At 55.1% G+C, this 15,066-nt stretch overlaps 2 protein-coding genes and 1 long non-coding RNA gene across 11 annotated transcripts in view; 1 reads left to right on the forward strand and 2 right to left on the reverse strand.

Moving 5' to 3' along the window:
* On the reverse strand, positions 1-3,782 carry LOC137211892 (uncharacterized). The gene is made up of 3 exons (XR_010937266.1): positions 3,690-3,782; positions 2,448-2,603; positions 1-1,907 (listed from the first exon to the last, which is right to left on the reverse strand). It is a non-coding gene; the product is annotated as an uncharacterized lncRNA (long non-coding RNA).
* CYBC1 (cytochrome b-245 chaperone 1) lies at positions 3,729-10,000 on the forward strand. 6 transcript variants are annotated; one of them, XR_010937265.1, is made up of 9 exons: positions 3,736-3,875; positions 4,246-4,455; positions 4,909-5,036; positions 5,872-5,913; positions 6,515-6,588; positions 7,165-7,261; positions 7,877-8,021; positions 8,424-8,812; positions 9,529-10,000. XR_010937265.1 is itself a non-coding variant. In XM_067714623.1 (8 exons), exons 3-8 carry the CDS (start codon positions 4,952-4,954, stop codon positions 8,542-8,544), a joined length of 564 nt encoding a protein of 187 aa, XP_067570724.1. In that variant the 5' UTR covers positions 3,736-3,875; positions 4,246-4,455; positions 4,909-4,951; the 3' UTR covers positions 8,545-10,000. The 6 variants fall into 6 exon arrangements, 5 of the variants coding, with proteins under 5 accessions (XP_067570729.1, XP_067570726.1, XP_067570724.1 ...); XM_067714623.1 differs by having other exon boundaries at positions 8,424-10,000; XM_067714626.1 differs by having other exon boundaries at positions 3,778-3,875; positions 4,225-4,455; positions 8,424-10,000.
* Positions 9,939-15,066, reverse strand: part of HEXD (hexosaminidase D) — an 18,065-nt gene continuing 12,937 nt past the window's right edge. Inside the window, exons 7-15 of one of the 4 annotated variants that reach the window (XR_010937264.1) lie at positions 14,492-14,675; positions 13,582-13,653; positions 13,256-13,451; positions 12,419-12,501; positions 11,403-11,481; positions 11,226-11,327; positions 10,953-11,042; positions 10,434-10,577; positions 10,204-10,342 (exon numbers count right to left, since the gene is read on the reverse strand). Coding sequence is in view for 3 of the 4 variants with exons in the window: in XM_067714616.1 (XP_067570717.1) it covers positions 10,156-10,342; positions 10,953-11,042; positions 11,226-11,327; positions 11,403-11,481; positions 12,419-12,501; positions 13,256-13,451; positions 13,582-13,653; positions 14,492-14,675 (993 nt within the window). In the remaining variant the exon portion in view is untranslated. Of the gene's footprint in view, positions 10,578-10,952; positions 11,043-11,225; positions 11,328-11,402; positions 11,482-12,418; positions 12,502-13,255; positions 13,452-13,581; positions 13,654-14,491; positions 14,676-15,066 lie in introns of all 4 variants that reach the window. The other 3 variants (XM_067714617.1, XM_067714616.1, XM_067714618.1) reach the window with 3 other exon arrangements.

Raw genomic sequence — 15,066 nt, forward strand, 5'->3', positions numbered from 1 at the left:
GAAAAGCATGAGGGTGTCTCTATCAAACACCAGCAGTTCACAGGAATCTCAGGAATGGACCCTTCTTCCTCCTAACCTTGGGGGGGGGGCGGTCACAGAGGTCAGCAAAACATTCAAGTATATTCCATGTCCCAGAACGTCACCAGGATCTTAAAATTTTCCCCATTAAAACCTTTTTTTTAATAGTTTTTGGCTCGTACCACTTTTTTTTTTTTTTTTTACAAATGCCATCAGTTAAATTCAGGAGGTCCTAACTGGCTGCCAGATTAACCCATTGTATTACTCAAATCTATGTCTGCACCTCTCAGAAAACATCTTCAATTATCAGCTCAAAGAAAAGAATAATTTTAGGTTGTTATTTGTATATATTTCGTTAATGTTTTAAAAACATAAACAGTATCATCATGTGTGAAAAAAGCAAGTTACAATTAGTTTCATCAAATGTGTAGTTAGTGTTCAGGTTTCTGTCCAGGTTTCCCCAATGGTCTCACATTTTTCTAGTTTCAATCAGGATCTAAATAAGGTTCAATGTTTTATTAGTCTATATTTCAATTGGTTTGTGTGTTTGTCTCTCTTAGAAATCTTTGTTTCTAGAAAAAAAAATAAGGCTCACTTAGAAGTTAACAAATATAGTACAGGGAGTTCCCAGTCTTAAGGTTTTGGGAGTTTTTTTGGTTTGTTTTTTAAATCTGTAGGTTCCATCCACATACCCCCCTCTCTCCTTGCATATCATAAAGAAATCAGGTTGACTGCAGGGTTTTCAGCAATCGCTGACGGCATCCATGTGGAGTTCTTTAGCATACCCTTATTCTGAATTTTCAGCAAAGGGTAGTTAAAACATTCTAGTGGCTTGATCACAGGTAAAAATTTTTTGTCAAGACTACATAGATAGTGTTGTAAAATCCCTTCAGGGGGTTCTATTGTCTGTCCTTCTTGTGATGTTAATTAGCAGCCATTGATGAGATTGCCTAGATTCATTAGGGTGATGTTTTAAAAATTATTTATTGGCTGTGTTGGGTCTTCATTGCTGCGTGCGGGCTTTCTCTACTTGCTGTGAGCAGGGGCTACTCTTTGTTGCGTTGCGCGGGCTTCTCTCGTTGTGGAGCACGGGCTCTAGGGTGCGCGGGCTTCAGTAGTTTCACACGAGCTCTAGAGCGCAGGCTCAGCAGTTGTGGCGCATGGGCCTAACTCCGCAGCATATGGGATCTTCCTGGACCAGGGCTCGAGCCCGTGTCCCCTGCATTGGCAGGCGTATTCTTAACCACTGCGCCATCAGGGAAGCCTCCTCAGGGTGATGTTTTACTCCTATCATTTCTTCTTCACTTATTAGCAGGACTTCCATAATGAGAAATACCTCTTATCCACTATTTTATTATTCTGTTGAATTCTTCTGACAAGACATTAATAGTCTCTTTGCATTTTTAAAAAATAAATTTATTTATTTTACTTATTTATTTTTGGCTGCGTTGGGTCTTCGTTGCTGTGTGTGGGCTTTCTCTAGTTGCGGCAAGCGGGGGCTACTCTTCATTGTGGTGCGTGGGCTTCTCCTTGCGGTGGCTACTCTTGCTGCACAGCACGGGCTGTAGAGCGCAGGCTCTGCAGTTGAGGCGCACGGGCTTAGCTGCTCTGCAGCATGTGGGATCCTCCAGGACCAGGGATTGAACCCGTGTCCCCTGCATTGGCAGGCAGATTCCTAAGCGCTGTGCCACCAAGGAAGCCCAGTCTCTTTGCTTTTTAATACATTTCCTTGTACATTTCTTACTTCAGACCTGACATCAGTCTCACTGGAGGCACTCTGCTACAAAACCACTTTGGGCTTGCTGGGGAAGGTGGTGGATGCTGGGTGCAGTTGGCCAGTGTGTATTGTAAAAGCTGGACACTGGAGAAGCCCTGTGTACTGCAGAAGCCTGTGGATCCAGCACAACAGAACTAGAACCAGGAAAGGAAACTCTTCCTCCAAGTGTCTCCAGCACCCTCTATTGACAAAGCTTAATATCATGCCAGAGAGCACAGAACAAAATAAGGGCTCAGATGCATTTTCATAGAACAGGCAATGAAGTCTGAATTTGGAAGAGATATAACGCATTGATAACTGGCAAAATATGCAGATTTTACTCAGTCCCCTATTTATGGATTTTGTATTTATTTCCAGACTTTTGCTCTTATCAATATTCAGCAGGATTTTAACCAAATCAGACATCATTTGTTCACTCATTTAACATTAGTAGAAAGCTAGTCTAGGCTTCATTTTTAAATGGCTTGTACTCTAGTAAAAAAAGGTGAAATTATGCAAATAACTGTAATGCAAAGTAGAATTATCTGGGTATCAACTCAGTTCTCCCTAAGTCCTAAGCAATTAAGATCACTTTCAGCTGCACCAAGCAAGAGGGACTTAAAGGAGGTGCCAACCAATTCAAATGGACCTTCAAGATGGTGTGGGATCTTACCAGAGAAGGCATTTCAAGAAGATGGAATGTGAGCTGAGGCATCAGGTGAGGAAACCTGCTGCATTCAGGCAGAACCTTCTTCTGTTCCAGCTTAGCGCATAATTTCTCTGAGTGTGGTTCCCAGAGCAGCAGCACGTGTACATTTCAGGCCCCATCCTGCTGGGAACAGGTCCAACAGTCTGTGTTTCAACAAACCCGCCAGGTGATTCTGAACCACAGGCTGAGAGTATATGGAGACTGGTAAAATAGAAAAGTCATCTCCAAATATTTGACATTGTGCCTATATTGATAAAACATCTAGGGTTATACATATACATGTATGTATATTTCTTTATAAGGTAATATGCACTGTGTATTAATCTTATGTAAATTATAAGACACATGACAATAGATATAAAAACATAAAATAAGTAGGAATACAAGCTCTAGTATGTTTTTCTAGCACTCCACAGATCGTCTTGACCATCCCAGTTTGGAGGTCACTGAAGCAGGCAGTGGCCGTGTTGTGGAGGCTCTCCTGTTCCAGGTAGGGTCCTTCTCCATCTGGTGGAAAATAGGCAAGTCAGGGTCCTGCTTGGGGCCTCATCTGGGGGCTGTGGGGACAGGTGCTGAGTGTTTTGGTGGAGAGTGGAGCAGGGAGGCCACCGAAGCGGCCATTCAAGATTTTCCTGGGGAAAACTGTCTCTCCTACTACAATCCTCCTTCCCAGACACTGGGGCAAGTTTCTGAGCAGCAGCAAAACTGCCATCACGAACATGTGAACGTTCAGTTTCCCCAGCTACACTGAGTTTTTTGGGGGTCAAGGATCTCTGGTTTTCCCCTACCCTCCTCCACTGTGCCTTGCAGCATTGTTCAGATTTAGTTTTTTAACCTGCTGATATTCTTACTGGGTTCGCAATTGAATCTGCAGATCACATTGGAAGAATTTACATTTTTACAATAATTTTCCAGTCCATGAACAAATATCTTAGTTCTACTTTAATATTTCTTATTAAAGTTTTTACAGAATCTACCATAATGTTCGTACGTATCTGTTGTGAGGTTGACTACGTACTTCACGTTTTCTCACCATCCTAAGTGGATGTTTCGTAGTACAACCCACCTCACCTTCCTCTGCGGACTTTCTAAGGGTTGTGACCCCAAACGCTTTGTGCTCAGCGCCCGGGCGCGCACACCACACCACGCGGCCGCCTCTGGGGCTACGTAGGCGACCTCCCGTTGTAGCCCCGCCCGTTCTCCCACCTCGAGGGCTGAATGGGGGCCTCAGAAGTCAACGCTCGCCCGCTCCACCGCCAGTCCGGAAGTCAGCTGTCCCATCAGCCCCTGCGGGTCCGGAAGTCAGCCGGCTTAGCCCCCAGCTCCGGAAGTCGGAGGCCGGCGGGTCCTGAACTCTAGCGGTCCGGTCTTTCCCCGCGTCCGCGCCTGCAGGTTAGTGTCCGCGGTGGACGGGCCATGCCGCCCTCGCGGGTGGGAGGTGCGGGGTGGGCTGGGGGGCGGCTCCCGCAGCCGGGGTCCTGCTGGGAGCGCGGTCTCGGAACCCGGCCCGGCTCAATGCCCCGGAGGCCTGGCGGCGCGCGAGCCGGGCGGGGCGCCCGGTGTGGCCGCAGGGATCAGCGGGGCGTGTCCAGGGTGGCTTGTGCCGGTGACAGGCGTGATCTCGCCCCGCGGGCGGCTGAGTCGCGCGTGGAGACAGATGAGGCATGTCAGGGGAAGGAGCCGGTGATGTCCCAGGATCCTGGCTTCGTTTGTGTGAACTGAATTCACTATTTGTTGTCAGAAATTTGACTTGACTTCACAGGGAATATCTGAAAAGCTACCCAGAACGGGGTCCCTGGAGCCAGCATTTCGAGCGTATTGCAGCGTGCAGGGCAGAATTCTCCACGTGTGGAAGAGCAATCCCCTTTGCTGACTCGTTCATTAAACCAGTGCTCTGGACCCTCCACTCCCTCCACTGGGTGCAGACTGTCCTTCTCGGCAGCTGTAGGAGACCGCAGAGCTGGCTTTTTCGGTCAGTGCCAGTACAGACTCAAACCATGATGAGACTTTCAGTTCCCTTTTTCAGAGGCCAGCACAGGGAAATGAGGGTGTTCTGGTAGGTTCCGGTAGGGTGCCGGAAGTTTGAAGCCTGCTGGGGGCTAACGGTTTCCAAGAGACTGAGGTTTCCAGGTAGGAAGGGAGCAGGTGATGATCAAGTGCTTGTTGATGCTTTGTGAGTCGGAGCAGGGGACAAAGCTCCAGTGCAACCATTACAACAGAGCAGAGAAGAAACTTCCTTACAGGTCTCAGGGGGATTAAGTGATTTGCCTGACCACAGAGACTGCAGTCAGCACGGGCTGACTGGTTCCTGAGCCTGTGTGGGCCTTGCTAGTGGGCAGCCTGGCTTCCTGTTCTGGAGAGGAGCTGGGTTCTTGTCTGTTGGCAGTGGCTCGAGGGCTCCAGCTGTCTGTCTGCCCTTCCCCAGCCCCCCAGTCTCCTGTTGAAAGCTGTGGCAGCACGTTCCAGGGATGTATATGCAGGTGGAGACACGCACCAGTTCCTGCCTCCATCTGAAGAGGGCTCCAGGCATCAGGTCCTGGTCCCTGCTGGTTGGTAAGGATGTTCATATTTCTCCTCAAGTTAAAAATCTAACTTTAAAAAAGGATGAAAATTACACTAAATTTTTCCGTGGTTCTGCTACCCCAAGATATGGCAACTATTGTGCCTTTCCATCTTTTATCCTCTACGCGTGCTTTTACAGATGATGTGTGTCTGTCTTGTCTTTTTTCACCATTTAACATCCTTTTGTTAATACTCTGCATGCTCTTCTGAGGTCCCCGTACTTCCCCTTTTGCTTGTTGTCATACACCCAGCCCCAGGTATCTGATTTATGTCAGGGCCCACGTGATGGAGACAGTGAGGAGTAAGGCGGTGGGGGCCCTGGCCTCCATCCCTGTCAGTACCCATTGGAGGGCCCTGCACTCCCTGGGCAACTGCACCATGCTGATTGGAACCTAGGTGTGTGGGGAGAAGCTGCTGTGCCTTCAGCGGCCTGGCTCTGGGCCTTCTTTCCCAGGACTCTGCCTGATTTGTCTCATGTGCCGAGTTGTGATTCTTTACCTTCAGTCTTGTCTTCATTCCACACAATGTGCTGTCAGTGGGTAAAACCCACATCAGGTTCCTCTTTCTGGTTCCCCCGTCAGCTCTGCAACCTCACATAGACATGTGTCCAGTGAATACTGTGACTGGTGTAGAACATTCTTCTCAACAGACTTCCCAGTTGTTTCCCCCACTTCTGAGCCTGGTGGTCTTCTTGCCCCCTGCTCCCTGCCCTCAGCCATCCCAGGCAATGGGAAGGGGCTGCTTACCTGGGTCTGTGGGTCCTGGGAGGAGTTGGGCTCTGGGCTGGTGGTGGCCCAATGGGAAGGTACCTGCTTTCTCCTCGCAGGAATCTTGTCGATTGGCCTGGCTGCTGCCTACTACAGTGGAGGTGAGATGCATCACCTGGCCCCCAGGAACTTCCTCAGCTGATTGGAAGAGGGAAAAAAGGAAAGCCCATCACTTGTAATCTGCCAGGGCATGGCTTTGGGGACTGCCACTGCCTCTAAATTGTTTGCGGATGCGGCCCACTTCCACGTGCTGGTGTGTCCCCCGCAGCTTATGTTTTTCATTTACATCTTCAGCATTTTCATATATCATAAAATATTTTTCAGAAAGGCACTCCTGTGTCTGCCTCATGTTCTGTTGCAGGGATGATCCGTGCTTTCAGCAGCTCCCTGTAAGCGTTCCCACCTTTCTGCTCTTACTCACCGTGCCGCGATTGCCATCACGAGTAGACTTCCAGGGGAGAGTGAGGGCAGAACTGGGGGAGCACGTCCTATCCCAAGTGACAGGGCCTGCAGTGCTAGGTGGCCATGGTGAGGGTTGGGTGTCCTTGCAGGCATGGGCAGCAAGCCAGGCCCCCAGGTGCCACTCCTGCCCTCGGTCTGGGAAGCAGCTGTGCTGGGGAGGGGGCACCGTCTCTGGGCACGTTGGCCTTCACCCCTCTGCTGCCTTCCCTCGCCTGATTGTCTCCTGTGTTTGCTCCCCAGATAGTCTGGGCTGGAAGCTCTTCTATGTCACGGGCTGTCTATTCGTGGCCGTGCAGAACCTGGAGGACTGGGAGGTAAGGCCAGCACAGGAAGGGTGCCCAGGCTTTTGGGCTCCTGGGCTTCCCTGCAGTGCGAATCAAAGCAGGAAGAAAGGCTCCAGGGGCCTAATGCCCCCCCATCCTGAAACTTGAGCTTAGTGGTTTCTGGATAGCTGGACTTGGCCTCTGGACATTGCCTGTCTGTGACCATCCCTAGGTGAAGGAATCCTCTAAAGCTGTTGTTCTCCCAGAAGTTCTCCTAGAACAGAAGGGCAAGGCCACTTCCCTCACCTCCCTTTTGTCCCTCTTCACGTGTCCTTTGGGTCACCTGGCCCCAGTATTGCTGACTGCCGATCTCCATTCCCTTGTTTGATGACCTCGTCCGCTGTGCTCGCTTCTCTTGAGTGCGGAGAGGCTCCTCCTTTTCACACCCCAGCCCCTGGAGAGATCAGGCTGCAGGGGTTTGGGGTTCTGACTGGGATGGGAAGGAAGAGGGGCCGCCTCCTTGAGTGTCTGCTCTGGTGAGGGTGGGGACGCAGTCGGCAAGTCTGTGTGTGTTGGGCTGGCTCACAGGCTAGCAGCCAGGTGACTGCCTTGTGGCTGGCGTTCTAGGAAGCAACCTTCAATAAGAGCACCGGAAAGGTCGTGCTGAAGACGTTCAGCTTGTATAGGAAGCTGCTGACTCTCTGCAGAGCAGGCCATGATCAAGGTGAGGTGTGGGGAGTGAACAGGACACGGGTTACTCTGGGATGGACAGAGGGCGGCGAGCGTCTGTGTGTGATGGCAGGGAGCAGGCTTGAGGCCTGGAAACGGGCTGGGTCCAAGCTGGCCGCTCAGTGACCAGGGTTGTGTTCTGCCTCGTGGACGCTGTGTACCCCGGACGTGCCCTGGCCCAAAGGAAATTGCTGGGCAGCCCCCAGCTCAGTGACTGGCCACTAGAAACCAGGACGGCATTTTCCCGCGGTTGGGGAAAATGAAGCAGAAAGCTGGGCAGCACTGTGCTTAGCCGCCCCCTGACGTGTTAGACTGAGAGAAGGGGTGGGCTTTTCAAGACAACAGTGGGCCTGCTGGACATTCCTTCTCACCCAGACTGGACGTTAACCAGCAGCCACACAACCCTGCACTGTGGTCACTGACCTGTGACATCTAGGGTCAGGGTCTCGGCATGAGCCCAGCCTCAGACATGGAGTGACACGTGCTCTCTGCTTCATGACAAGCGTGATGTGATCCTCTGCATTGTGGCCCCGAAGCAACTGTGCCAGCACCCAGGTGGGAGGGGCAGGGTGAGTGGGGGACACGGCCACTGACAGGGCCCTGCCCACAGTGGTGGTCCTGCTCAGTGACATCCGGGACGTGAACGTGGAGGAGGAGAAGGTCCGGTACTTCGGGAAGGGCTATGTGGTGGTGCTTCGGTTTGCCACGGGCTTCTCCCACCCCCTCACGCAGAGTGCTGTCATGGGCCACCGCAGGTAAGCTGAGGATGGGTGACTTGATTGGCCAGGGCTGCCCCTCGCCCCCAGTCAGGTGGTCCTCCCCAGGAACTGCCCAGCACGGCAGGGCATAGAGAGAGGCCTCAGGAACGTGGGGGAGGAGGTGAGGCCAGGGGAGCAGGCCTGGCACCACCCACTAGGGGGAGGTCAGGGGTCCCCACAGGGACAGAGAGGGGATGGGGACGTCAGGGGTCCCCAGTGGGCACAGAGGACTGGGCTAGGGTCCGGTGGGGGTGGGGATCAGGACTGAAGGTGCTGGGTCCTAGTGGGTTACCGGAGGCAGATACCTGGGGTGAGACAGGTATGGTCTTGTGGCTGCTGCGGGGTGGCCAGTACCTGTCACGATAACACACCCTTCCTCCCTGTGCCCATCTGGACCAGTGACGTGGAAGCCATCGCCAAGCTCATCACTACTTTCCTGGAGCTGCACTGCCTTGAAAGTCCCATGGAGCTGTCTCAGAGCAGTGACAGTGAGGTCGATGGCCCTGGGGACCAGAGCTGACCTCCACGGAACCCCTGCCTTGGTTCTGGTGGGGCCCCAGCAGGACTGATGGGCCGCCTACAAGTCCTCCTCCTCAGCTCCCTGCTGTGTCCCTGGAAGCCCCGGGGCAGGACCCTCAGCCGTTCCTGCTGCTTGCTTCTGTCCTCTGAGCAAAACCACAGTGGGACCTTCTCTGCAGGCTCCGAGCGGTCCAGAGAGGGCACAGGCCTCAGATCTGTCTCTTCCTGGAATCAGACAGCCCACTGGGACAGCGGCCTGGTGTGGACAGGTCAGACATGCTAGCTGTGTGAGGCTCAAGGCCTGTGAAATGGGAAGGAAGAACACCCAGGGTCCCAGGGTATCAGGGCCAGGGCTGAGTTCTTTGGGTCGAGAGGTTCTCCAGGACCAGGTCCTGAGGGCTGCGGTGAGACTCCAGCAGGGCCAGCGGCTGGGCGAGGCTCTGAGGATGGTGCCGCCACACATCATCCCCAGGAATCCCATCTCCTGCCCTGCTCCCCATGCCCATCCCTCCCCGCAGCTGGATGTCCTCAGTGGTCAGAAGTGAGGTGCTTGCCTGCGGAGCTGCCGGGGCTCAGGGTGGACGCTAAGGGGCACGCCTGGTTGGTGTGCTGCAGCCACTCTTGAGGCTTCCACAGCCCCCAGACTGCTGTCCACTCAGGTGGCTCATCTCGAGTCCAACCAGGATTGCAGCCGGGCTCTCAGAGAGGATAACCTCCCGCCCCTGCCCCCAGTATAGGCAGAAGTTCCCTCTTCTAGCATTGTGCAGCACTTAAAAACCTGGACCCATCCCTCAGAACCCAGATTCCCAGCTTCTCTTGAACTCTGGTGCTGGGCCTGTGTGTTTGGGGCCAGAATCGCTGGGCTCATGGCTGCCCCTCAGCAGCGCCTGAGCAGCTAGCTGCAGCCACCCTCGTGGAGTCTGGGTGCCAGCCACACTGACCCTCAACTGCACTATTAGTTTTCTCCTGCTTTCTCTGAACCTAGGCTCCTCCGAGGTACAGCATGTGCCCAGAGCACCTCTGAGTGAGGGACCCAGGAGGCTGTGCACCTGGGAACAGCTGCATGGACCAGGGGTTCTGAGGCTGCCTGGGTGAGAGACAGCAACTTCCAGGAAACTCCAGAGAAATGAGATCCTCTCCCTTACCAGTGGTGGCCGCCAGCCAGCCCTTAATTTGGGCACACAGTCATTTAAACATGCCAAAGTTAGGTTTCTAAATGGTTAAACCTGAAATACTCTTTTCTTAAAAGGTGTGAAACAGCTATGGTTGGTTTCTTGTGTGTTTACCGCTGGGCTGGAGGAGGGAGGGTGTTTGGCCAGCTCCCCTCTCCCAGGGCTGGGTGGGGCGAGGAGGGTGTCCAGACCATCGTGAGGGCCAGTAACTAAGCCTTTGAGATTTCTGGCTTCCACTCTCCTTTTTATTTTGAAAGAATTAAAGTTCTAATGCTGATCATTGTATAGGCCCAGAGTGTCTTTTCCTTCCATGTTTACTCTTGTTTCTGTGGGCGCTGTCTGCTGGCACGGCTGCCCAGGGCTCAGGAGGCGCACGTGGGGCCGGGTGCAGCTGGATGAGGGTGCAGGGAGGCCGACAGCCTGAGCTTGGCCCCCTCCCCTCAGGGGTCCTGACCCGAGTCGGGCCTGGGGCCGGCTGCCTCACCCAGATCCTGCAGCAGAGCCTGCAGCCGCCGCAGGCTGGGGCGCACGTTTTCCTCCAGCCACTCCTCCACTGCGTCTGGGTAGAAGACACGCTGCAGGGCAGCCTCCAGCTCCCCCACGAGAACGCTCCACCTGGCCAGGAGACTGAGGACCAGGAGGCAGTGAGCCTGCCTGGCGAGGGCCCTGGGGCATACCTCATGGCCTCCAGAACCCCACGGGTCAGTACATCCCATACCTCAGTTTACTCATCCATAGAACAGGGCCGTTAGCACCAGCCTCATAGGGTTGTTGGGAATAAGTGAATGACTGTCACAGTTTGGCCTCTGAAACTAGAAGGCACTTCACAACTGGCTGGCAGGGTTTTTCTTGGTGCATGAACCTGTTGACAGTTGACTGCATCTTATACTCAGCGGGGACAGTCTGTGTTGGCCTCTCTCAGAGCCAGGAGAGCACTGGGGAAGGCTGGCTGGGACCCTGTCCCCATGGTGACACATGCAGCCGCAGGGCCAGGATCAGCCCTAGGCAGTCTGGTTCTATGGTGAGCCCTGGACCCTGCTCAGGGCATCTGGTGACCCTCACCCTCTCAGGCAGGAACGCCCCAGCTTCTCTAAAGCCTAAAGGCACAGCTGATGCAGTTGCGTCACCTAGGAATCCACGGCTGCAATACCTAGAAAGCTTGTCCAGAAAGCTGCCAGCATGCAGCAGAGGGTGGGCAGCCTTGGGGATGGGCACAGCTGGGAGGGGCATGGGCTACCTGTGCGCCTGGGGCTGGATGTGCTGGATCATGACGGGGTGGATGAACTTCCGCCTGCGATGGTAGGGGCTGAACCAGCCGGTCACATACCTGGGGGCAAATCCACACACACAGGTAGGTACACTGTGGCTCGTAAGGCTCAGTGGTTGTAAAATAAGACCTTTGAAAATCTGGTGGAAATTTTAAAAAGGTGTTTTCTGCCCAGAAAGTCTTCTTGCAGGATTGGCTGGCCCTCACCCTGCCGGGTGGGGGGTCACTCCCCCGCCCACTCACCTGTCCCTCTCCAGCAGCGCATCCACGGAGCTGCACAGATGGAGGCTGACTTGTGTGATGAGGTTCAAGATGTCGCTGCCAGGGAAGGAGCCGGCCCTCTCACTGCACAGGGAGCCACTGTGCTGAGGATGCATCCAAATATGAGGGGACGGGCAGGGCTGGGGGTGAGGGTGTTACCTCCTAAAGTCTGTTGCTTCCAAGCTCGAAGTCCCAAGAAAGTTCTCCACTCTTGCTTTAACGTTTTCGGCAAAGCCTCCTAAAACCAACCACAGACGGAGGTTGGAGGGGCCTCTGGAGGAGGAGGTGGCCTGGACTCCGTGCTGGCTGGACCTCCTGGCCCTCAGGCATGGGTGGTGGGCAAAGCAACTGAGAAGGACCGCCGGCCAGGCCCAGCTGGGCACATGCTGACCTCAGGGATGGGTTAGCCCAAGGCTACTGCAGCCTGGTGGGGAGGTGAGAACACGCTGGAGGCTCTGTGCTGCCTGCCTCCTGGGGAAGGGGTGCCAAGGCCAATGTGCTCCTATTAGCACAGGCATCTGCTCTGTTGTCTGTACCTTTCCCCAAAGAGTTCAGAACTGACACTTCAAAAAAGGATAAGCCAGAGTCCCAGTATCTGTCCTTCTGGAAACCACCCTGTAGCTCAGCACAATACCAAGTGTGTTTATTTTTCAGTCCTCACTTTCCTCAACCACCTCGATGTTTTTCTGTGCCAACACCACATACGTTGCTACTTAAATTCCCACCTGGTCCCGTATAACATGCGGTTTATGTAACCAGGGCCTCGTCACCAACCTTGCCTGCTGGTCTCCTCTGTCTCTAAGCATCTATGCCCACACCTGGCTGCTCCCTCGGGAACCAGAGGTAAGGGAGCTGCCTCTCTGGGGCCACACCCACCAGCACTGGGCATTCAGGATATTTATGCAGCAAAGGCGGGCTCTCTCCTGCACCCTATGCATGATGAATTTCCTTGTGGGTTCACTGTGCCTGCAGGGCATGTCCCCCTAACTTCCTGGTCTGTGTCTTGGGTTTAGGCTCGAAGACCCGGGCTGCAGTGGGGTGGGTGGGTGGCTGAGCCGGGGCCATGGGTGCGTTCCCCTCCCCCGCACTGGTTGGAAGACCACAGTCCAGCCCCAAGGAGGTGGCAGTTGGGGGCCCCGGGCACTAGGCTTCCTGGGAGAAGCAGGGGACCATACCATGTAGAAGCACCTGCAGACAGACAGCCAGGGACGGGATTCCCACGGGCAGCAGCTCGCACAGCACAGAGAAGTGGTCATACCTAAGTCCGCGGGAGAGGGGTGCTCAGCACAGCAGATGCTCAAACACGAGTCACCACGAGACAGGACAGGGATCTAGAAGCTTCTGCAGAGCGGTTGCTGCTTCCTGAAGGTTCCATGGCTTTGCAGGAACCCCACCCAGAGTGACCTGCCTGGGCTTAGTTCTCTGTGGTTGCCACCCTGAAATCCCTAAGTTAACCTTTGACTGAGCTTTATGAGTGAGGGCTGAGGTCCAGGGTCAGCCCTGCCTCCTGCTCCCTCCTGTGGGTTCAGGGCCTCCTGCTCTTGGTGTCAGGGCCACCTGGCCTCCCCCTCAGGATGGGACCTGAGGGCAGGACTTGCCTGGGACCAGGGGTTTAACTGTAGCTCTACTTTTCAAATGGTATGAAATCCTAAACAAGCCAAAGTCTGACCTCATGCTTCTCCCAACATGACCTCGGGTGGGGCGCAGGATGGGGTGAACAGGCAGAGACGGGTGGTTCGGACAGTGCCCTAGGGCCCTGAACACCCCAAGCAGCGTCCCCTCTGCAGAGTGTGGTGCGAGGGGCTTGACCCCAAGTGGCTTGTTTTGTGCAGCTGGTCCTTCCACACCCTCCTCAGAGGGCCGGCTGCTTCCCCTTGACCAAATGGCGGGAAGGACTGAGGCCCAGCCTGGATGGGCCAAGGAGGGCAGTGTGTCCTAGGTGACGGGAGCCGCTTGGACCCTCCCGGGAAAGGCCGGCCCCGAGAACGTCCCTGGGGCCTGCATGGCCTCACCTCTGCCAGCCAGTCAGGACGATGCCCTGCAGCGTGTCCGCTGGCACACTGCCCGCCACCTGCAGCCACTGCATGTGGTTTCTGAGGTGGTGCTCGATGGGGGTCAGGGCCTGGCTTGCCCCCGTGGCTCCCTTGAAGGCACTGGCGGCCCAGAGCCAGGAGAAGCCGCTCTTCCGGTACTTCTCCATGAGGAGCGCTGGGTGAGCAAGTGAGAGGTGTGAGTGGCAGACCCTGAGGAGGTGCAGCCGGGAAGCCCGAAACACACACTTGTCCAGGTGGAAAACTGGGAGGAGCCCAGGACCACCGGGCTCTGCTCTGGTACTGACCCTTGCTGTGGACGTCCAGGTCGGCCCCGTAGTCCCAGAGCACAGGCTCCACCAGCTGCGGCACCCTCGATGCTGGGGGTGGAGAGAGGCTGTGAGGGTGCGTCCTTCTAACTCTCCCTTATTGTGTTAAAATGGATTTAAGTACAGACTCAATACTATGCTATGATTTGGGCTGTAAATGCCGCAGCCACAAGGCCAGCTGGCTTTGGAAGTGACTGGACACTGCTGGAGCTGCCAGGGGTGAGTCCCAGGCCAGCGGTCCCAGAGCTCCCTCAAGGGGGACACACTGTCTGCACGTGGGGCCGGCCCAGGTACAACAGGGACATACCGCTAAGTGGACTTAATTATAATTAATTAAAACCCAAGTGGCCACATGTGGTAGAGGCTGCAGCAAGGACACCTGGGTGGGCCTTGCGGAAGCATGGGCCACAACCTCCCTGTCTCACCCCAGAGCCTCAGGCAGGCTGGGCCCCGGAGGGCTGGGGGGCCACTGCTTCCCTCCACCAGCCAGTGTGAACCTCAGTAGAGGCCCCTGCAGGGCTGGCTGTGCAGGTGTGTGGGGCTGAGGCCCCTAGAAGCACTGGAAGCTCTCAAGTGGCACCAGGGGCCCTTGCCCCCCCGCACCCCCAGCTTTTTATGGCCAGCGCCCCTCGGGGCCTCGTGCTGCTCTCTGGGTCAGATCTCTCACAACAGTACTGCTGGAAAGACTCCAGGAGGCCTTTTAGGGGAATGACATTTTCATGTGAGAAACGGTCCTAACAGGACGGTCTAGAGTTAGCTTTGGTACGGATCTACTACACGGTCTCTCCTTGACAGTCGGGGGCTCAGAGTAGCTCGGCTTCCTCCCCTCATGGCACCAGGAAGCCCCCTGCGGAGCGTGGCCGGCCCCCCAGGGCCATGCCTGGCCGACCTGAGAGCTGGTCCTCGGGGATGTCCCGCAGCATGTCATCCCACACCAGGGGCGTCGTGGTCGGGTGCCGAGCCTGCACATGGCTGGCCACCGCCTCCATGTAGGACAGACACAGCTCTGCTCTGGTGTTGGGCTCCTGCTGCAGCCACTGTCTTGAGTCCTCACCCTCTCCGAGGTAGTAGACCTGGGATGAGACACAGGTGGGTTTTCCCCAGGACCACCCATCCTCACCCGCGGGTTCACGCTGGGGGACTCCTGGGGCAGCTGCCCACGGGGAGGAGACAGTGAAGGGTGCCCTTTCCTTCTGCACCGAGACCCGAACCTCGACTCAAGACTCCCTTGAGGCTGGGCAAGGGAGTCTTGAGTCTGGAGCCCCACAGCAGCCAGAAGGTGGAAATAACCAGATGTCCAATAACACAAGATGGATAAACAGAGCATGGCCCGTCCACATGCTGGAACATCACTCAGCCACGCTGGAGAAGGTGCCCAGTGAGAAAAGCCCACGCACGGGGCAGGACTCCATTTATGGGGTGCTGGGGGGGCAACGCAGAAATGGAAAGGAGACTGATGGATGC

Source organism: Pseudorca crassidens, chromosome 19 (assembly GCF_039906515.1).
Source record: "Pseudorca crassidens isolate mPseCra1 chromosome 19, mPseCra1.hap1, whole genome shotgun sequence".
NCBI lineage: Eukaryota > Metazoa > Chordata > Mammalia > Artiodactyla > Delphinidae > Pseudorca > Pseudorca crassidens.